The 23,130-nt window shown below is 40.9% G+C and overlaps 1 protein-coding gene across 5 annotated transcripts in view; it reads right to left on the bottom strand.

Annotated features, from left to right (window-relative positions):
* PDE8A (phosphodiesterase 8A) overlaps positions 1-23,130 on the bottom strand; it is a 141,949-nt gene that overhangs the window by 17,474 nt on the left and 101,345 nt on the right. For all 5 annotated transcript variants that reach the window (XM_069025626.1, XM_069025628.1, XM_069025625.1 and 2 more), the window contains 11 exons: positions 15,082-15,138; positions 12,499-12,689; positions 11,274-11,330; positions 9,795-9,852; positions 8,303-8,391; positions 7,993-8,071; positions 6,508-6,645; positions 2,113-2,201; positions 1,476-1,527; positions 1,333-1,375; positions 335-412 (listed from right to left, as the gene is read on the bottom strand). In XM_069025626.1, the coding sequence (XP_068881727.1) occupies positions 335-412; positions 1,333-1,375; positions 1,476-1,527; positions 2,113-2,201; positions 6,508-6,645; positions 7,993-8,071; positions 8,303-8,391; positions 9,795-9,852; positions 11,274-11,330; positions 12,499-12,689; positions 15,082-15,138 (931 nt within the window). The remainder of the gene's footprint in view (positions 1-334; positions 413-1,332; positions 1,376-1,475; positions 1,528-2,112; positions 2,202-6,507; positions 6,646-7,992; positions 8,072-8,302; positions 8,392-9,794; positions 9,853-11,273; positions 11,331-12,498; positions 12,690-15,081; positions 15,139-23,130) is intronic.

The following is a 23,130-nucleotide window of genomic DNA, read 5'->3' as shown; positions in this document are numbered from 1 at the left end:
TTCTTAAGAGGAAGAATCAATGCTATTTTTGCTATACTGGAGCATGCTGTATTCTCACGGCCAAGGACATGCTTCACTAGTGTATGCTGCCTAGGCTGTGATGAGGTATGGTTTAACAAAAGCATGTAAGTATCAGCAACAGTTTTGAGTATGTGACTCATCTATCAAGTTCGGGGTGATCTAACAGACAAAAATACAATAAGAAAACAAAACTGAGAAAAAAATCTTAATATATTTATCAAGAGAAGAGGTAAGAAATGTAATAATTTGTGTACTGGGTTTGCATGACAACTCCAACTCAGCCAGACCCAACACAGTGAGTTGTTTCACATACCATCACTCCCTCGTGATGTTGTGGATCTGACATCCAGGGATCCCTTCCTCATGTCTTTGTGTCTGCAAGTCTGAGTATCTGTGAAGAAAAGGATATTGCATAATGACACAAAGTTTTGCCTAAGATGTGTGTTAAGGGAACTGAAGCTCAGAAAAGCCTGGCAGCAGCTGAGTGACACTGACCTCAATGCTTAGCAGGTGAGAGCTGATGAAAGTGCCTTTTAAAGCTCTTGCCCTATTACACTGTCCTGAACCCAGCCAAGTTCTCAGGCAGAACATGCCTAAATGTCTGTGCAGAAGGAAACAGCGTGGAGGGAAAAGCTCCTCTCTTGCCACTGTGACACAATTGCAGTTGTGAACACAACTTGTGCAGCACACCTGAGTTCACTCAAGTAACCACTGCCACCAAGAACTGGTGGGCCAAAGCAGAGCACGTGCCAACAAACCAGGCAGGGTGTCCCAGGTTCCTTATGGGCTCCAAGATTCAGCCTGTGCTAAGACTACACCTAACAAGTACCTACAGTGTGGATGCCAAGGATGTCCTCATTGAAGTGTTGATACCTGAGTGTTGATGAGAGTGAATGGCAGTGTTGGCCATCCTCATTTCCACCCACATGCAAATTCACAGGTGCTACAGAGCAGCCACAGCAACACGATGACATGACAGCATCCTTCTCATTTCTAATTCTGCCCCAGGGATCCACCACCTACAGCTGAACTGTGGCACTGACTCCAGCAATACCACCATACCAACTTGGGGCCCTGTGACTGTGATTTCAAAGGTGGGTTGCTTTATGTCACCTCTAAAATAAGTGAGGCAGGTAGACAGGGGGCTTGTATTTACTTTCCTGCCTTTTGGGTTGGATTCCCAGCTTATCACTAGGCAAACAGGACTGTTCTGTGAAACTGTGTTTTTAGTCAAATCACTGACAGTGAGTGGCCTTTATTCTCTCCCCAGGCATGTTCTCCACTTATTGGGACAGAAGAGACATGTCGTACCTGTCTGAGATTCAGCCTGAATACATTCACATGTCTTCTCCACCTGAAATTCAGCATGAGAAATCCAGTTATTCAGAACTTTGCCATTATTTTGGAATACTTAGGGCTCAAACTAAAGTGAGCATTGCACTATTTTCACTTACCTTATTGTTGTCATTGCACAGTCTACTAATTGACACATAGTGTCTAATCTTTCTGTAGGCAAAAAACAGTGTTGTTAATTCCCATCCAAACCTCAGCTCTAATTCAGTGCTGACACTTGGGTGCTCCAAAGGATCGATTTGGGGACTAAGTGGAAGTTGCACAAAAACCTAGACATGCTTGAATTTTTGCCTGTGATCAAAGCACACAGTGACCTCATCACGTGGCAACCTTTGGCAACAGCCACGAAAGGAGCATGGAAAAGTGAGCATGGAAGGACATGGCACAGGTGCCCAGTGAAACAGGACACAGGTCCTGGTGGTACCAACACAAAGCACAGGAAGACAGGAGGGTGCACTTGCACTTCAGGGTAGAATTAGAAAGTCAGAGTCACAAGTGAGCACATCTGCATCTTTGGCTCCTTTTGGGGTAGAATTAGGAGAATTTCACTTTCCCTGCTGGCAGCATGTAAAGTTCATTTTGCCCCAAGGAATTAAGTGCAGAGGTCTCAGGCACCCTTCTTTGCATAAACTTCCAGTATACTCAGCAGCAGGATAACCCAGTATCTGCTGAAAGCAACTGAACTCTAAACTGAGCCTTCATTCAGACACAAATCATGGCTTCAGCTTTCATACTTACCCTCCCTGTCCAATGACAGGTAGTATCTTCACATTTTGTTGTATGCTATCTCCATTTTTCTTTTTCGCATAGTACATTCCTTGCCATTCCTGAAAAAATAATTCAAGTGGGAGGAAGTTCAGCTAAAACACAAAGAGAAGCTGTAGCTTCATACCTTCTTTCACTGAAAGCTGTCTCACAACACAGAACCAGGCAGGACTGGCTAAACTGTGCTCAAACCCTCACATTTCTCCCCTGTAAGTAACCTACTGGTCATTGTGTTGCTGCCAATGCACGGAGAACTTCCAGAGGGGCAGCCTGGGAATACTCTGATGGCAACAGCTGGACCTCAGGAGCTGTGGGAATCAGAACCAGGCATTCTCTTCCCCATCCTACCTCAATGGTGTTGCAGCTCATTTGAGACCCAGCAAGGAGCCCCGTAAAAGCAGGAGCTCAGACCAGCCTCTGCCTGGAGCAGAGTCCCCCCGGGGCTGCAGGTGTGGGTTCCCCCAGGGATCCAGGACAGGAAGGTCACTGCAAAGCTGTTACACTGCCCTGACCACCTTCCCTGCTGGATGCACTCTCTCCTGCGTGGTTGGGATGTCTTATCACTGGTGAACATTGAATATATCTGTGACTAAAAGTGCTTTGATATCCCAGCACATTTATTTTCCATACTGTCAGTTCACTATGAAAAAGCAGCAGAGATTTAATCTGGTTTTTTTTTTTTTTAAAGCAGAAGAGAGCCCAGCAGAATAGCTCCTGGATTCTGCCTCCCCTCTAAAAGCACTCTGGTTTGGGGATTGCCTATGTGTTTCCATCCCTAGAATAGCTGTTGGTGGTCTTTTTTAACAGATGCATATTTTGAGCTGGGCCTTTACTAAATACCAAGTGATTAATGAATAATTGAATCCATCTTGCACATTCACTTAATACAAACTGCTTATGCCAATTGCTGTATTTCCATTGAATTCAACAAACTTTAGATCAGATCTCAAATACTGTGTGCCTTCACAAGGCACACAATACATATTTATTTATGTGGGACTGACAGATTTCACAGTCAAGCAGGCCAGAGCACAGGTACAGAGAGAATAGTTTTACATTTATGTAGATGGAGCCAACAAATAAAGACTCCAGCCCACAGAGAACTGCATGGTGACAGGCTGTACAGAAAAAAATATGAAAGGCTTTTCTGAGGATCTGTCAGAAGAGAATTGTGCGTAACAAACTGTGTAGTGAGCATAATGTCTTCTGTGAGCGCTTGAGGAATACAAATAAAGATAAAGCAAGTACCACAAAATTCAATGCTCTCATAATTAAAACTATGCATATCAATAGTTTCCTGACAACCAGGATGAGGTAGAGATGAGTAATTGATCTCTAACTCAGGTAATAAACCCAGGATGTGCACAAAGGGGTGAAGTCATAAGCTACAGACTGGATAATTCCCTCATTGAAATCGCATCCTTTTCAAGGCAGGTTATTCACTAATGTGCTCTTCTTAGTCAACAGATCAATTTTTCAACTTGTGAATTTCTAAAACCTGTGAAACTGTGGCAGGAAATGTGTGAGAGAAAAGGTCAGCACAATTCTGAGAAACAGGAGGTCCAAGCCAAACTCCTGCTGGTAGGTAAAGTTCTCCCAGGGATGTTACTTAAATGTATTTTAAGAACACCATATGCTCTCTCCCAGAGCCTCTGTCAGCAATCCAACAGAAAAGAGCTGTTCCCAAGACATGCTGTCAGTCAACCCCATGGTTATGTCTCCTCTGGAGCCACAAAAGCACCATGACCAGTCCCTGCTGTGGGCAGTGCTGGGATCAAACAAGAGCAAACACCATGCACAGCAAACCCCAGAGTGCCACCCCTCACAGAGTGAATCAATGCTGAGGTTTCAAACTCCGTGAAGAAGGCCAAGGCACACATCTATCCACTGAGCACTCACACAGGCATGGCAAGGAACCCCCCAGTTCAGCCTTCCTTTTAGACTGGGGCTTCTTGCACTAGACAGCAAAGTTCAGCAAACTGCTTGTAGAAAGTAGAGCAAACCAAAATAAACACGGGACCTCACGAACACGATCTCCCAGAACCAAAGGCCGAGTTAGGAAGGTGCTGCCATAGACCTTCATCACAGAGTGTGATTGCTCTCCCACCCCCTCTGGAAAGACCTTGTGTGAAAAACTTGCAAACAGTTCCCAAGCAGCAGGAGGAACTGCATGTCTTGTCTGCTTTATCAGTAGCTATTCATCTCACTTCAGAAAAAACCAAACTAAGAGCTTCGTGTCAAACTGCAGAGATCAGACGCAGCAAGAATTCTAGTCAGAATTGCACATTTCATCTTAATGGATGCAATCTGAATCATCAAACAGAAGAATGAAGAAAAGTACAACTTTTTTTTTAACTCCTCAAGTATGGATGGATGGACGTTTCAATAACACTGGCTTCTGGCAAATTACAGGCAGCTGTAGGAACAAAAAATTAACTTCCAGAGATAAGGTTTTTACTAAGAAAAACAACATCCCGACCCAAGAATTCCTATGTATCATGCAATTATCAATTTTTGAGCATAAGACCTATGAAGTTCTGTTTGAATATACTGAACTTGCTCACAGCACTAGAGGTGAAATGCTTCAAGGCTCCATCTTCCTGAATTCCATTTAAAGGCATGAGATAAATTTCATACAGCTCAGATTTTTCCAAAGATCAGAAAAACTTGCTTTCTACTATTTTTATTATTATGTTAGTATGGTACTAGGTTTGTTCAAAACAGAGAGTCAAACCTGTTGACAGGAGAGTATCACAGCAGCAGTTTCCTTTTGTTGATATGCTGTAACCTACAGTAGCCAATATATGGCCTATTGTAGTGTAGTCTTTTAAATTTAGGATATAAAGAAATCACAAGCCTGAAAACTACACACAGACCATGTCAGAATGATCCAGGTAACTCAGGCACCTCTGAAAATGCTGTAGCATCTTGACACAAATGATCTCAAAACTTCAAGAATTTCAAAGGTTGTTCCTCACAGTTAACATCTACTTGCAAATGCTTCCTGTAATAATTTAATTGGCAATTCATTTTTATATTGATATATAAATGTAAGGTTGTATAGATTACATATACGAAATGTTTCAAGGGGAAACACAAAGCACCTGCAAACAGCTTAAGCTGTCCCAGACAGAGAGGTTTAAGTAGGTAGTATTTCATTAGCCCTCACTGTTCAACTCACACAGTCAGGAGTAAAATTAGTACAAGGAAGGAGTTGAATTAGGTTTAGATTTCTATCGTTCACAGAGTAAAATATATTTCTGTTACTAATGAAATTTCTATCAGCCCACTAAAATATTTGAAAATTTATCACTTCATATCTTGATGGTGTGGATTTAAGGCCTGACATATCTAATGTATTTGAATTAGAACTTAATAAATACTCCCTCCTAACATGAGTTCTGTATTGCACACATTTACTGAAATTACTTCAGTCAGGCAACAGAGGTGTGAAGCACCATAATCCAAACTATTGTCTGTGGCTGGGATCTCTTCCAACAGGCCAACACACGTGGAAACGAGCGACACATTCTCCTCGAAATGCGCCTGGAATCTGCACCCAGCTTTTGTCACTGTGTCAGCACCCTGACCTACAGAGCACGACTCACCACAGCTTTGCATCTGTCCTTGTGCATCCCCCTGTGCCATGATTCCCTTTGGCATCTCCCTGCTCTGTGCCATGTCATGCTGCTTCCCACGCAGAGTCCCAATGACCCAACCAGCTCTCCTGACCCCCAGCCTGGGCCTTGGCACACCATCAAACACAGCCCTTCCCAAAGCTCTCTGTGCAACCTCCACGATCTCTTCCTACAAGGCACTGTGTCACATTCAGTGACATCAGAAACCAGCTCATCTCGGTGCAATGAACATTTCTAATGGAAATCCATTAGACAGCTCCCATGCCATTAGGGAATTAAACAGATTGGCAGCTGGCAGCTGACACTGCCTATCACTTTCAAGTGATATTGCAAATGCCTCCTTGGTATTTTTACAGTCTGAACTTGCAAATCAGCTTCCACATTTCATGGTGAAATACTTCAATATGGTACTTTTCTCATTTACATGGCACCAGATAACATGTGCATCCATCTCATTTTTCTTCGGTACTCCCACACCATTTGCTACAAACAGCATAAATTATAAAGAAATGCAGAAAGTCACTTATTTTTGCAAAACAAGTACCTCTACCAAGCAAGAAGAGAGAAAGAAGCCCTGAAAAAAATGAACCTTTTTTTACTTCCTGTTCTTGTTTTAAGTAAGTTGCAAATGCTACGTGTCTGTGAAGCTGCAAGTCACAATGTGTGTCACTGCTGGACCACAACAACCTTTACAGGTAGCAAATAAAAGTGATACAATGCCATTACTCACCTTTCCTATCTTTATGCAGGAATTAATAGTATCTAGGAAATCAGCTTTTTTTTCATTTATAGGCACTTCTGTTAATTCCTTTTCTATTAGTTCACCTATCTGATAGCCCATCATCGTTTCAAAAGCAGGATTGACATACTGAAATAAAAACAAACAAATACCCATTCAATATTATACTTAAAGCACAACAGAATCCCCTTTTTTGTTTGTTTAACCAGGAGATCTCTTTCCCAGCCCGAAATAAATGTCTGCATGTTCTATTCCTGAGAGAGATATTCACATTTTTTTCTTTGTGAAGCAAACCAGGAAATTTCCATGCTAGAATAGTTGAGCAGAGTGTGTGCATGTCAGCAAAGAGAGGGAAATTATGCAAGCAGCAGAGTATCACATATCCACAGAGTTTAGACAGACAATATAAATTCCTGAAAAATGGGCTCTGTCAGTTCCCAAACCAATAAACCTCAAACCTACCTCAGTGTTCCTACAAATCACAAACTGGATGGTGGGATACCATAGGAATATTAGCCATATCTCTTGTCAAATCCATCATCTTATCATGCTTAAGGGCCAACCATCACTATTCCCCTGTCCAGGCAAAGCCCAGCCAAGCAGAGCAGAAGTGGAATTTAATAAAGCAGTTTCTCCCTAGAGTGAATGTTGCATCTCACTGCAGTTTTTGTGTCAGTTCTCTCATACTCTGGGGCTGTCAGCAGAGGGACAAAATTGGGTCTGAAAAAAGCATATTTAAAACAACTTCAGGATGTGTTCTGTTGTTTTTGTAAAAGGGATGGAGCAGGCACATCCTTCAGTGAAGTTGCCACTGTCAAGATTTGGGTCAAGAAGGTACAATTTGTATGCATGTTATAATTCCCAGAGGCTTAGATGCAAGCTCTTTACTGATAATAAAATCACTCCTCACTGCCTCATAGCTAGGGATGGAACTAACTCCTTTGAAAAGATGATGGTTTTCAGAACTGCAAACCTAAGCACAATTTCTTTTCCCTGTTTTAAAAAAATTTCTAAGAGAGGATTACATTCAAAAACAGTTGGCCCAAAAATTCTGATACATCCAACAGTACCAGATTTTAGAAAAGAAAAAGTAAAATTATTTAAATAGAACATCCATTAGATTTTAAGGAGCATCAAATTAACATACAATATTTTTGGAAAATAACGCATATAAGCCAGTGGCTGCATTCATTCTTGATATAGAGGAAGAATGAATAATAGAGATAAAGAATCAAAACAAAAAATAAAAACAAGAGAGTAAATCCTTATTCATTCAGAAACAACAATCTCCTTAAAATTTATTTGATTTATGCAAGACACTTTAAATTCTGAGAAAATTCTACTCTACAGCTAAACCCACTTCAATCTTTTAGAACCATTAAGTTAGATTAGATTCTTGTGCTGTAAGAAAGAGTAAGTGTAATCATAGAGAAATAAAATACAGAGCAATTTTCTGTACTTATGACTGGAACAAACCTGTATTACATGGTCTTCACTTGTGATCTCAATGGCTTCTTGACTCTTCTCTAATGCTGTAAATAATGAATTACATGCCCTGGAGAAAAAAGAAAAAGGCATCCAAAAATTTTTATCCACTTGATTCTTCTTATATATGATAATAAAGCATTACAACTCCATACTGAATAATGCTGTAGTTTAACAATTAATGTCTTTTCTTCAGGGAACTGACATTCTATAATTAACTACTGCAAATTAAAATAAATACTCTATTAAGGATGTGGCTGAATTGGAACTTTTTTGTTGATAAGATTTTTGGTAAAATTACCTTAGTTTGAATTGTGCCTGCACCTGTCCAAATTCCAGCTGAATCAACTCATTGTAACAGGCCATTCTACTAGAATTTTCTATATATCTCTGCAAATAAAAGGTTAGAAATATTTCATTAATAAACATTCCTGTCTGCAAGGATTTGAAGCTCTGTTTTCTTTTGCTTGCTAAAGAACCAGAAAAGGAGTAGATATGCCAAAAATGAACATGCTGGGACATGAGCAATGGGAGAAGATTATTTTTTGGTACTAGCTTTTCAGGTTACTGCATTGTGAAAAGGTGACAGATCCTCATGGCAATGACGTTCACCCAACCTGTTTATTCTCTGTGATTGGTAGCAGGATCAATGTATTTTTAAAAAATCTAACTTTAGCTTTCATGCTACTTATTTAAAATAACAGTGAAAAAATTTTCGGGTCTCAAGTAATTAAAATTTGAAATTATGATGAGTTTCCAATTGCCAATACCCCAAACTGTCTATATAGATGAAAGCAAAATCTCCTGTCAAATATACCTTTATTGACTTTGGGGCTTTTAGAGCAATGCTCTCAATATCTTTCACTTTTTAAAAACCATTTCACATTTACCAGGTATGAGCCTGAATCCTAAATCTTTGTTCACACTGAACTGCCACGGCCATGGATAGGTTGGGAGGGAGGATTGATTATCACAGGTAAGTCACCACAATCAAAGCTGCTAAACAAAATTTTCTATGCTTTGCCATTAGCCCCATCTCCAAGGCTCTGATCCATAAATAATTCAGAGCCTGTGCTGAATTACTCATGTACCCACTGGAATGACTCTGTTCATATAAATGCCATTATCTTCAGGCTGCAGCATTTCCTGGATTGGGACCTTACTAGAAATAAGCAGACGGGTGCAAATGGAATGTGATGGGACAGCAAAAATCTGGTGAGCACAACCAAATATTCTGAATTGCACTCTAAATCAGGCCCATTCTTGTTCCATTGTCAGCTGAAGGCAATAAGGAACCCACTTAACTAACACTCTAATAAACACCTTTTCTGCTTAGCTGGAATAGTTGCCAAGGAACAGATTCAATGCCATACTTTTCAGGTGCCTCCAAACAATAGCTAATGGCACTTGACAGCATCTGAAGCCTGTTTACAGATGGGAATTGGCATTTGATAGAAGAAAGTTCCCACAGCACATTCTGTTGTTCATTGCAAGCTGCTCTCTGGCTCTGCCACAGCCACTAATCAATTCTGTCAATGTCAACTTCGCAAGGAAAGGATCACATATTTAACCTGAAATAAATGTATGAAGTAGAAAAGCCTCAGACCCACTTCTTATGGTCCCAAGAGTGTCATGTCGATGTTCAGAATTGGAACACAGAAGAATGAGCAGCACCAAAAAGATCTACAGGTGGCATCACTGACACAAATGGTGACTGACAGCCAAAATTCTGGAGAGTTTCTTGCATGACAATTTGGAAATGTCAGAGCAAGCCCACTGAGCATAGCACATACCCTTGTGAAGCCAGCAGAGATCAGGGGCAATATTGATGACTCTTCACGATCAGTGTGCCTTTGAAACAAGGAGGATAAGTCAGAGATTATTTCTGTAATCAACTCAGACCAAATTTCACAATCCGTTGATCTCCTTGTACCCCAGATGTCACACCAAGGCCAATACTGCCAGATCCTTACAGGATCTAAGAATAAAACATATTTTTTGTATTTTTTATAAACTTTCATCTTTGGTATGGATAAACCAAAATGTTCTTCTCCTTCATGCATGTAATGAGCTGCTTACATCAAAAAACCCCTAATGCTTCAAGGAAACCAATTAACGAGTTAGGTCGTTGGACTATTCCTACTTTTTCTGTACTGGATCCTTGTTGTTTATGCTGTCATTAGTCAGAAATGTACTCGAAAGTCTACACAGCCAAAGTTCTAAGAAATTACTTGTTATCTCAATGTGCCAAATCTCAGATGGGCAACTCAAGGTGCCTGAATGAGGATGGACTTCCTAGTGCTGCCTACCCACTGCCTCCTAGTAAGTCACGTTGGAGACACATTCCAAAATGAAGTATCTGAATAATCTGGCCACACGAACTGTTAAAAGACACTTCAACGTATGTGAATGTCTGGCTGGAATCTGGAAGAAAGGCTATTATGTGAAGTTTCTGTCAATAAGCAGATTGAAGCTGGTCATGTTTAGCAGATGGCACAGTGGCTTTTATTTATGCATGAAGTTTTGGATCTTGAAACGTTTAATTAGGGTCTTTTCTTTGGTAGAGATGGTGGTATATTTTTAATGGGAAATTTCAACACCTCAGAATTAATGTTTTCTGAGAAACAGCCATCCCCAAATTATACTTTGAGGAAAATACCTTTCAGTTATTTAATTTCATTAAATATACCGTAATTTTTTTAAAAAAATTTTTAGTTTTACATTATTTTATGACACATTAGTAATATTTTCAAAGGAGGAGGAGGGGAACAGCATATGTAGTTCTTTACTGAGCTGTCATAACCTCGTTTGCTTTTAAAACTTCTGTGGTCAGATGATACTTTGTACTGATCAAATTGTTCTGTATCGTTTCTCATACTCAGCAGATCTCCGTTTTTTGCTGAGATTAATCGTATTGAAAGGCAGATCAAGAAAGGTTCAAAACACAGATCTGTGGGACAGTTTTGTACAGGATTTTACACAATTTGTTTGAAATATACTCTGAAAGCCTGCAGTGATGGGGGGAGCGGGAGGAGGAAGCCAAAACAAAACCCAAAGTGAGACTCTTTAGTAAAAAATAGAAATTAACCAATTAAACAATTAAACCATTTCTGTCCCAATCCTATGGTCAAGAATAGTAAAAACTGTGGTACAGCACATATTATTAGCACAGTAAGAAGTTCTAATTCAGGTTTTTTAATGTAGTGTTTACTTTTACCATGATAAGATTTACGGTTTTGCTCACACGTGAAAGTAAAGATATGAGTATTTACCTTTGTACTACACAAATAATAACTGTATTTTCGGAGGCTTTCGTTGTTCTGATAGACCTTTAAATAAAAAGCAAACCATTTAAATTTTTTTTAAGTTCACATTTCAGAAAACATGACTTTACAAAATCTTCACACAGTTGTTTGCTTAAAATATCTCTTTTAAATAGTTTAACAACAAACCAAAAGTCAAATCCCAAGCCTGCTGCTAAGAAAAGAGAATAAATTATGCCTGAAACTCCATGAACACAGATTAATCTACAACTCAGATAATCTCAGTGGGGGAATGGCAAAAAATATCCTCTCTGAAACAGCTTGAACTTGTTTGAAGGGCTTGGCCTCACTCATTTCAGGTGCATTTTACTGAATTCTGGGACAGATTGTTAAAAATGGAACAAGGGGAACAGCGCTGCTACCTAGTCTTGGCCTGACAAAGATCTTATCTACTTCCTTCAGTTCAGCAAGAGCCTTTGCCCCACCACAGTCCCCCAGGGCACACACTCTGACCCTGCCACCCCACCCCACAGACTAATTCAGTCTAGACACATTCCCAAGGGCAATTTCACTGCAAAGTCACTGGAGCAAGGCACTGCTGCCTGTCCTGTCTCTGTGGAGAGACTCACAAAGGCAAATCCTTTTCTCCTTTTTTCATACTTTACAGCGGTTTCTAAAATTATTTTTGGAATCTGTTTGCAATTTTGCCCTTCATAACATATTTTCAAATGTTGTAGATATGGAAACGTGCACACTTGCAAACGCTGACTGTTTTCACTGGGAGTCATTCAACAGCAAGTGACATTGCAAAATAATTAGAACATAAACGAAGAGAATGAATGAATTAAAGTGCTTGGTGGCACATGCTATCTTTACAGCTGATTTAGTGTGAAAACAAGGAACCAGGTATTTGAAAAAAAATAAACAAACAACCAAACAACAAAAGAAAACCAGAAAAATACCCAACAGTTCATCATGGCAACAAATTTGTACACTGTGGCTCCAAGCCAGATCAAGCTTCAGAGACCCTAGCACACAACCAAAAATGCTGCTGCTGCCATCACATGTAAAGCACTGAGGTAACATTATTTGATGCTGCCAGTGCACATCTGTCCAAAGCCAAAAAAAATCAATGATGGATAGCGTTTATAAGAAGCCATATAAAAGCAAAAAAAAGCTTTGATGACGTGTTAACTGTATTGTTAAGCATTAATTACACTGGAACAGTGCTTACCTGCATAACGCTTCTGCATCAAAGTATCTGGAATGTCTATGGTCAATAATGATAATGTCATGGTGTTTATCTAGAAAACATTCTAGTGCAGACTGAGGTGTCCTGGCAATATTACATCGAAATCCAGCCTTGTCACACGCCCAGCGGAACCCATTACTCTGGTCATCCTCCTCAGCAAACACTAAAAGTACCTGAGGCAAAGACAGGCAGTGGATTATCAACAACAAATCTTACAGTAGATTCTATGACTTCTCCCTCTCCTTGTTTTTTAAAGCCACTTTTGAGGCTTAATCCACTGTTTTTAACAGAATTGCTTTCTACAGACCACTGCTTTTTTTTATAGCTGTCCATATACAGAGGTATTTCAAGTGGGTGAAACAGTCTGCCAGAGCCATGCATATCCACACGGGAAGAACAAGTTTTGGAACTGTCTCTCTTGTCATTATCTACAAAGAGAGCTTAGGCAACCAGCTGAGACAAGATGCCTGTGTTTCAGACTGTGCATGAACCAACAGTGAGTCCACTTCACTGAAACTGTCTCACATGCAACATTTTTCTTGGGGTTTATTTTTCTTTCCGGGATCATATTCCAGAAGAGGGAAAACAAACAAACAAACAAACAAAAAAGCCATGGTTCATCTCGTGTGAATCAGTATTTAATGCTGCTCCAATGGCATGATGAGAAATGGGCTTTCCTTTCCATCTCATCCTAATTCCCCAAAGCACTGGATCTGTCCACTCTGTGGGGTCTCTGGATATTCCAGACAGGCTGGTCAAAAGGAACTCATGCCAGACTGAAATCATAAGCAGTACCTCTGTATATGGAGGGTGTCCCCATGTGACTCCTACACAAAGCCTGCCATGGGATTTATATCACAGAAGGAGATTATCATAGCTGAAACCCAGAACGGAGGTCAGACCTATGAGCCAGTATTTGCTCTGTCCTAACTTGCCATGTAATTGCCAGTAACTAATCTCTCTGAGCCTTTTTAAAATCAACACAATGCCTACAGACTAAAGTATGATAAGGCCCAATTCCCTTAAAATGTATTTCCAATTCCAGGATTTAATACAGTACAGAAGATGAAAGTCTGCTAAGGAAGCCTCTCACTGATGTGATTGTGCTTTGCGTCAGGGTAATGTTTTGCAGAGGAAAACTTCTTTTGCCCCAAAGAATGCAGCATGGCAGACAACAGATCTATGTTGTGTCGATTTTGGGGATGACTCAACACATGGAGCCTTTTGGGAAAAATGGATAACTAAGCCAGCATTTGGCCTATTGTCCCAAGACACCAATCTTTCAGTAGTTTAATCAAACCACACTCAGATATATGCTTTGGTCAGGCAAAGTGAAGCACGTGTAACTCACATCACATCCCACTGCTGTTTATCTTCTGCATGATTTTAGGAACTCCAGTGCTGTTACACTTTGGACCAGGCTGGTGAAATGTCTACCAGTAAATCTTAACATTTCCATGTACTGCATATTTTTGTAAGAATGAAGAACTTTGCACACATTCAGTTCAGGTTCCTTTTATAGCAACCTGCAAAACTGTTTGCAAAAACATGTCATAGTTTGGGCTAAATTTAGTGAAGTTAATCAATAACACCCCTTAAGAGGGCAAGAAAGGGTTTCAGCAACAGCACAGAAAGTCAGCAGATCTGAGTTGTGTAACTGACTCTGGCAAAAATGTGATGTTGCCTACCTTCTTCCCTCACACCTGCCAGCTATATTACCAGGATAAATCAGGAGCATTTCAGAGTGGTCTACGACTGGACAAAAGTGGTACAAGCATTAATAACAATACAGGGGGCAGAAATACTCAACGACTAGTCTGATTTTACTTGGAGAACAGCTGAATGAGGATGTCCTAAGATCTGATTTTTGATGATATCGCTGTTCTGACAATAGCTCAGGAAGACGTTGAACTGCAGTTCTTAAGACAGACATTTTCAAATTATTAGGTCCAGATTGCCTCTACTGAGGAATTTTGCAATTACTGACTGAGGAACAACTTGGATGATTAATGGTTCAGTATGCCTTGGGATATGGGAGGATTTCCAAAGGAAGTCCACAGGAGTCATATATCTCCAAACCTCACGTTCATCCCAGGCAAAATGAGGGGGAAAATGGCATTAGCCCTTTATTAATAAAGGGATAAAAGAGGATTAATTATTGTCAGTCAGTAACGAATAGCAAAAAAATCATTTTTGCCAAGCTCACTTCATATCTTTTGTAATGATATTGCAAGTTTGGTTGTCTTAGTACCAGTTTGATGAGATTTTGATTAAGAATTTGACTACCAGTAAAATAAAAAAATGAGGCACAAACTAAATTGATTACAAGGCAACTAGCAGAAAGAACAGACAGCTCTATGAGCTGAGAGATGGCTGGAGAGAACAGGCAGAGATTTTAGGATATTACATAGAATGTCATGATAAAAAATCTGTTATGTGCACATTATCTCTGGAGCAAAATACTCTGTGAAGATCTTTGTAATCCGAAAAATTCCAGTCATAAACTTTAAGCTAACATCTGTGATATTTTAGAAATCAAGACTTCAGTTTGGACTGCTGTGTTACCTGAAGTTGATCTTGATGAAGTCTCATAGGGCCAAACTGCACATCTGTTACCGGTGCCTAGAAGAAATAAGAAAGAAACTTATTAATGCATTATACCTAAGGAAGAAGAAAAATTATCTCTGTTATCTCTCTTATCTACCACTGTCTGGGGGATATACTGCTACCATTATGAGGCTGCTTCTTCATGAGGGTCTTGTTCTGGTTTAGTAAGTTCATATGCTAAGCTGCATTAACAGTTAGGAACACCAAGCTGGTCTTCAAGTCATTTTTTATTGTTATTTTAAATGTAAACTAACAGATTAGTCATGAAAGTCTGGGAGACAGATTGTTATTTTTCTGTATCCTCTGTATCCCTCCAGCGGTTCTGCAAAACATGGAAGTGTTTAAAAATTGCTTCTTTTAAAGTCCAAAAAGCTTTAAAGCTCTGGGAGAAATGCAAAAATTCGTAACTCTTCTCTTAGAATTTCAAATGTAACAGGTGCCCGAATTTCACATGTAACAGGGGCCCAGGGGTGCTACAGAAACACACGGATTCAATTTCCCCAAGAGCGTTTTGCTGCATTCCCTGCTGCCCGCCCAGCCCCTCCAGGGAAGGTTCCAGAACTCAGGGAAATGTTGGGATGAAGCGTGTGTTCAGCATGCAGCTTTGCTTCGAAAAACCCTGCAAAAATGCTGTCACATGGCACACACTTTTGGCATGTGGGTGATTCCCACACTGGACTCTGTTCAAGTAACACAGTTCGGTTCAGGATGCATGAACTGAGCCAGGATCCTTCCCCCTCACTTGTCCCTTCGTGGGAAGGAGGGCAATGACCTCAAGTGCTGTTGATCACAACTGCTTCTCTTTTATATCATTAATCATTAATCAAACTTCAACATGAACTACTCTTCAGTTGGTATGAGACTACTTCTAAAGGAGTTAAACACATAAATACAGAGGAGACTCTAACAGGATTACATAGGTTCAGTTCTTTGGGAATTCCCACCAGGCAAGTACCAGCACTTCCAATGTACTTAAATATTCTTCACATCTTGTCCCAGAAATAAAAACTAAAAAGCAGGAATAACAGATTCAAAATAGGAAACAAAGTCCAACCAATGGTCCTTGGAGACACATAGACTCTTCAAAAGTAACTGGAGAAAGCAGCCAGAAGAAAATAATCTTTGTCAATGCAGTAAGTGGTAAATGTAAGACATCTCTGGACTGAAATGTTAAAAAAACCAAAAGGGCTGTTGAGCACAAAGGTGGTATTTTTAGATTGTTCTTTTTCAAAATTAAAACCACACACGAAGATCAGACTTATTGTTTTGCAGCTTATAATTCTCCCAATAAGTAGTTTTAAAGAATCATCAGCACATCCCACAGGAAAATCTTTTAGAATTGCATGCTCCACTCCTTCTATGACCTTAATGCTCTGCTGCTCAGCCCTGAGAGTGCCTCATTTGTGATTTTATTTATCAACTTGGAAGTCATCACTGCAACATTAAATAAGCAAGAAACATGAGTCCAGGAAAAATGGCAACATAGTGCCTAAAATGCATGCCAGGAACCAGTGTTTGCTTAAGTGGGCCTTTAAGAGCTGCTCTTAAAATGACATGAAGGGGTTTCAGATTGACTCAATCATTCTGGTCAGATCAGCTTAGTTTCAATACTCTCCAGTCTTTTTTTTTTTTTTTTCTGATTTGGAGACCAAAAAAATCTCACTTCAGTTGGAAAATTCAAGCTGCTTTACTCTCCCCTGTGGTATATCATCCAATTATTCAAACTCTGCACTACAAAACAGCAAAGACTTTTGCTGATAATGCACACAGCAGGAGGGAATCCAGCTCTTTTGCACCAGTGTTACTGATAGTAACTACTGACAGTACTAACTACTCTTCCTGAATCAGTAGGATCAGCAGAAGTGCCTGAAGAACATGGAGGGAGCATGTAAATTGAGTAAAAGATACCTTTTACAGTCACTTATCTGACCAGAACTGTACTTCAAATCAAACCTTTAACTTTTTTTTGTACACTCCACCTGCCAGCATTAAACAGTGAGTACTCCATGTCACCGGGCAATGGCCTGAGCTGGGAGGTTCAGATCCAGAGCTGAACTTCACTGGCATCTGGGGGGATGCAAAACCCCATCTACCAGGCCAGTGTACCCTCAGGCTATCAGTCCCAGCCCAAGGGGAATTTTAACAAATGAGACAAACACAGCATTGCCAGTTACTGCTTTTCAGATGCTTCTTTCTTTTAAGAAGTTTGTGAATGAATAGTCATCGAAGTATTTGAAGGGGTGAGCCTGAAAAGCACTTTTCTGCCAGAAATCTGTGGCTTTTGCTGCACTGAAAATACCTGTCTATGCACCATTTAAGCCTAAGTCACAAGAAGTGACCAGATGAGATAACCTGTCTTGTTACACATTAACTCGCTGTCCTGAGTAGAATCAAAGCCTTGGTCTGCATCTCAGCCAGAAAATTTTGGTGAACTCCAGTTAATTCTTAATCCTGTTGAAATCTGTTCAAATAACTTGATTAATCATTTAAACTTTTTGTGACTGCAGGTAGCACTGAGAAGTAACATGCTGATTAAGTATTGTGTCAGAAATCAAGGCTGCAGCAAGGATTAGCAGAAACTCTCAACTGTTGCTGAACTAAATGAGCTTTAAAAAATACCTCTAATGCTGCAAGCTGACAACAAAACAAACACAGCCAAAGCTCTCATGGATAGTAACTGCACGAACACATCTTTATCCACTCACACCTTTTTCTACTTCTTCCTTGGAATTTCTTTCCTAGTTGGAAAGCCCGAGTACATTTTCAGATTGGCAGACACGACTTAGGCATGTGACAGCCTTCCAGGCAGGCACAGATTGGGAAGAGTGTCTGAGAAGACAGAGGTAGAACTAGTTGTGGGTTCCTGGAACTGACTGTGATAGAGCTGGGTCCGTTGCCAAAGAGCTGCTGACGCAAAGTCCGTAAGCAACAGCGTGTGTGACTGCGGCTCTTCAAATGCACACAGCAACTGCAGCCATTTTACATCCCCTGAACCACTGCTGCTAGCACTCATTTCTCCTCACATCTGCCTTTCTTATTTGAAAACTGTATTTTCTGTCCTGTGGAACCAGCCCCAGCCCTGGCACAAAGTGGGGTTCATCCCAAGGCAATGGCCTTAGCCATAAGTGATTGACAGCTGTCAACGGGGAAGGTCATGCACTGACCGCTGTGAGCAGCTCAGCACTCGCCAGAAATGATCTCTGTGTTGTAGCAGCTACATTGCAAACAATGAAATTGCTGATAGAAATAGTTCATGTTTCCAATGCCCTGAGAAAAGTGAATGTTGGGTAAATAAAAACAAGTGAAATAAGCTCTAAAAATACAGAGCTACACAACTCTGACTGATCTGACTAAAGTACAACAAACTCAGTGTTGACCTGACATAACCTGGTAAGAACTTCTTTCTGGGAGTCATTCTTCATATTTTACCCAAACAGAATCTACAGGATGGTCTGTTCATTACTGCTGGATTGTTTTTGCTTTCTTCCTACAGCTAGAAAAACTTGAAATGAACTTGCTCAATGAATAAATACAGAAAGGAATAAAGGGCGGACATAAAGCCAGCTTGATTCACATGCACCCTTTGGTGATAAATTGCCTGGCTGGTTACAGGGACAGATCTTTGCAGCCCATAGGTCTCCTATTTGCTAGAAGTGGTGCATCCTGGCTTTCTCCAAAACATCTCTTACCATTGGAGAGGAGAGCGCACCTAAAATTTTGCGCAGACTCAGCTCCCAAAAAATTCTTTGGCTATTAACTGCAATGCAATACTCCTGCTATGGAGGCACAAATGGAGGCATTCCTTCTGGAGGCTGATTTTCTTAAGACACCTCTTTGCTGCAGTTTCTGTGGGATGTTTTAAAGCAGAGCCCTGTGCAGCACAAGGCAACCCTCAGCAGAGCGGCTGCTGCAGCACTGCCCACCCATGAGAGGGGCTGGTGGGGAGCTGCTGGTGCCCTGGGGAGCAGGAATGCTCCCCTGACATCCACAGGGCTCCATCCCTTCCTTTCTGCCACAGCAGGAGCTGTGCTGGTGACAGGAATGACTCCTACTCTGACCATTCCATGCACAGCCCTGGCCTCCTGATAATACCCCTCCCTAAAGGGCAGCTGGGAGCACTTCTGCTCCTGCTGCTCTTCTGGCCTTTCCCAGGTGAGCACAGCTTCTTTTTCCTGCAACTCACGTGAACAAAGAGGTGCCACGAACTTTTGCTGAATGGATTGCAGATGGAAGCTGCTGCTGGAGGGCAACATCTGCATTCAGTGGGCAGACAGTCAGGATCTCTGACTCACTGTAATATATGACAAATAGCTGCAATGATTAGACATATGACTTCATTGCTGGTCCTAAAGGAATACAGCCAGCAAAATTCATCATTTTCCTCAGATCAATGTTTTAAGACATCACAGAAAAAATTTTATTTTATTTTAAAATACATACTTAAAATTTCTACTTATACTAGGTACATGATATGAATCTGCATGGGTTGACTCATCACAATACGATTTAACAGTCTTCATTATCAAGATATGCTGAAAGCCCTAGGACTGTTAACACAAACTGAATTTTCATAATTCTAAGAAAAACAGAGATTCATTTTACAAAGGAAAGAAAATCTTTTCTCTTAACCTACCATTTTAACCACAGATTTATCACCCCAGAAAACAAAAGCTCCAATGAACTCATAGATTTATACCATACCTTTAACTTTTACTGATTCAGGTTCTATTTGCTGCAGAAATTTGAATTCTGCATGATAATATACTTTCTCAGAGACCTTAGCCAAATCCTCCTGGATGCTGAAGGCTGGGAAATAAACAATTTCCTATGAACTGGCATGACAAGATGCAGGATATTGTCCAGCCAGGTCATACCAGCATGGTGCCTCCTTCTCAACAGAGAGCAGCCTTGTGACTCATTGTAGCTCATACTTCTGGGCAAGAAAGTCTCCATGTTCAGGGTCACAGTTCACATTTTTCTTTGCTTGTAATAACGTTTACCACTTTCTGAAGTACATGAATACTAATCCAATCCATGTTCATTTACCTATTTCTTTCTCCAATGAAATGCACCTAAGCAGATGACCTAAGGCTCAGCTTCCTATTTTCCATGCACTTTCTGCTAGACACTGAACATCACTGATCATGTCTTCCTTGCAGACTTTTGACAGCACTATTTTGTTACCAGCTCAGCATCGGTACAAGTAACGTAAAATGCTGTCTGAGCAGATCTTCCTAATGGGCACAACTGTTCAGAGCATAAAATGAATTTTAGAGTCCGTGGCCTGAATTCCAACCTGGTTAGCAACACTGAAATCCAGAGCAATTCCACCAAATACAAGAAAAATATGCTGGATTTACTTTAGTGTAAATGAAGTGGGAGTCTGGCTCTGTGCAGCTCCTACTTTTGTTGTTTGGAGTCCCCAACAGTTTCAATAAAGAATAAGAGAGAACAAAGTGTCCAAGGTTTCTGCCTTTGCTCAACAGATTCAAGGACAAAGGTAAACTTGGCCTTCAAAGACCCTGTGCTGTACAGAGTCAGTTTATTCTTTGCTGAAATACAAAGACAGGAGTTCTGAAAGGCAATTAAAATTTACCAAAATTGCTCTTCAAGCCAGATGAAACCTGCTAATTCCAGCCCTTGATATTTTTTTCCTATTTCTGCTTCATATAAGATGTAGATAAATGCCACAGACTCTGAACTCATAAAGCACCATTCTCAGTGCTTTGATAAAATCTAGCATTCAGATTAATCTCAATCCTGTTCTCACTGATGCATCTCTGTGAATGAAACAATACAGATTTATATCTGTGTCACAAGGCCTACAGATCAGCCAATGTTTTGTGCCAGTGAAGTTTTCCTTTTATCTATTTCCTGTTTTAAATTGATTCCTAGAAGAATTATCTACACTGCTGCCACGTAACAATACAGCAGACAGTTGGTGATGGGGTAACACACCCTCTGTTTTCTTAACCTGTTTCTTAAGTTCTGGTGCACGTTTTTGAAGCAGTTGTACATAAATGAGCTCTTGAGAGCCAAACTCTGGCCTCTGGTTCACATCATTAGCAAAACACAATTTTGACAGCTTGCAGTTTTTGTGAGAAGAAAAGCTTTGTTGAGTGTAATGAGTCGCCAGAGCTCTCACGTCAGGCTGCTGGCCCCTCTCTCTGGGCATGTAAACCAGCCACAGGACTCACTTTCTTATTCCCAACGAACTGCCAACACCTTTACTGCTCCAAAATCCAGCCCCTCTTCCATTACTCAGCCTGGGGGCAATTTTTGTGTTAACCCAGGTCCTGAGGAAGCCTCCCAGGAAATTTACACCCTGGTGGGACTGGGACTGCTTTACAGGAGTGCCAGCACACAACGGTGAACACAAGGACTATCCCAGCTCCACCAGGGTTCTCCCAGGCACAGCTGGTTTTTGGCTGTATGTTCAGCTTGCCACACATGCCAACCACGATTATATATGTTTGTTTGTTTGTTTGTTTGTGTTTTGGGCCTGGTTCCCTACTGCATTTCCTCAGTGCAGTAAGTGAAGCCAACTTAGAACAGAACTGCAGCAACGCTGTTGGGAAATCACACTTGCTGCCTTCTTGCACACTTCAGACATAACCAAGAACTCCCACTTTCTACTGTTTGTAAGTTCTCCCCTTATTCTTTACAGGAAACTTTGGTTATCAAACTGCAAGCGTAGCACATGCAAAAGTGAATCATTCTGGTTGGTTGGGAATAATTAACGATGCTGTCCCAAAGTGACTCGTATTATCATCTCACTGTGGTAAGGCCTGGATGGCCTCTGGCCCAGATGAGTGGCCCACTGTGGTCACGTTGTACAACGACAGCAGAAAAAGCCAGTCAGCAGTCCCTGTCACTGGTAAAGGTCTGAACTTTTACACAGAACATGCTGACAAACTGGGGGACTTTTTTAGCTGCTGACACGGTATTGAAGTGATAAATGTCGTTATCACTTAGCGTGCCTATGGAGCAATTGCACAGATCTCCAAACTTGAAGAGGGAGGTTGCTGGTTTCGTTTTGACATTCAGAGGAACTCAGGCACCAAGGGAGAGAGAGGCAGCCCCAGCCCTCCTCGTGCTGAGCCCTGGCACCCCTGGGCAGGGTATCCAGTGGCCCTGCTTGCTGGCCAACCTACAGCAGCAGGCACTGGTAGGACTGGGTATTATCAACCATTAGGCTGATACCTGGGAAACACCCATTTATTTCTGAAATTCAAAATTATGTTGGTGATAATTCAAACAAGTTATATCACATCTTGGTAACCGCAGCAGTCCTGTAGGTGTCTAAGCTAAGCAGATACAACTCCAGCAAAACAACTGCAAACCTTGCACTACACACTTACACAAGAGTCCTCACTCTCAACGAATCACACAGCAAAAAAGGATGGAATATATCAGCCAAGTCAGAAAAAGGGAGCCATTTACTCATTAATCCACACTGACTTTTCTGTCCAATGAGAATAAAGTTGAACAGAAACCAGTCCTCATATCAAAAACTATTCAAATTCTGCAAGTTGTATTTGCTGCAGCATCTACCTGATTCAAAGACCCCTTTTAGACCTGCATATTATGTATAAGCACACTGGGCTTGAAATTCCATCTACTTGTCTGTTTAGAAGAGAAACAAAAAGTGAATCATACACTCCACCACAACAAATGTGAATAACCTTAATGTTGGTCTGTGCCTCGTGGTTGTCCTTTCCCCAAATGCTATTCTGACCAACCAGCACAGAATTTAAAGTGTCCTAAGTCTTCACAATCTTAGGATTTGAGATGGCTCACTGGGGTCTTCATTTAGGTCCCACTTTCTGACTGAAAGTGCTGGCAAGAATTTCTCCATTCAGGCCAAATATACACTTTGTCTGGAGGCTGTGAGGTCTCCCCATATTGAATCCCTGGGCTGCTCACTAAACTGTAGTCAAATATTTCTGTGTGGTGAGGGCATGCTGTGGAGCATCTGTAGTTATATCCTGCACCAAGAGAAAAACA

Source organism: Aphelocoma coerulescens, chromosome 10 (assembly GCF_041296385.1).
Source record: "Aphelocoma coerulescens isolate FSJ_1873_10779 chromosome 10, UR_Acoe_1.0, whole genome shotgun sequence".
Lineage (NCBI taxonomy): Eukaryota > Metazoa > Chordata > Aves > Passeriformes > Corvidae > Aphelocoma > Aphelocoma coerulescens.
Note: the sequence above shows the minus strand (reverse complement) of the source record. Positions and strands in the feature narration are given on the sequence as shown.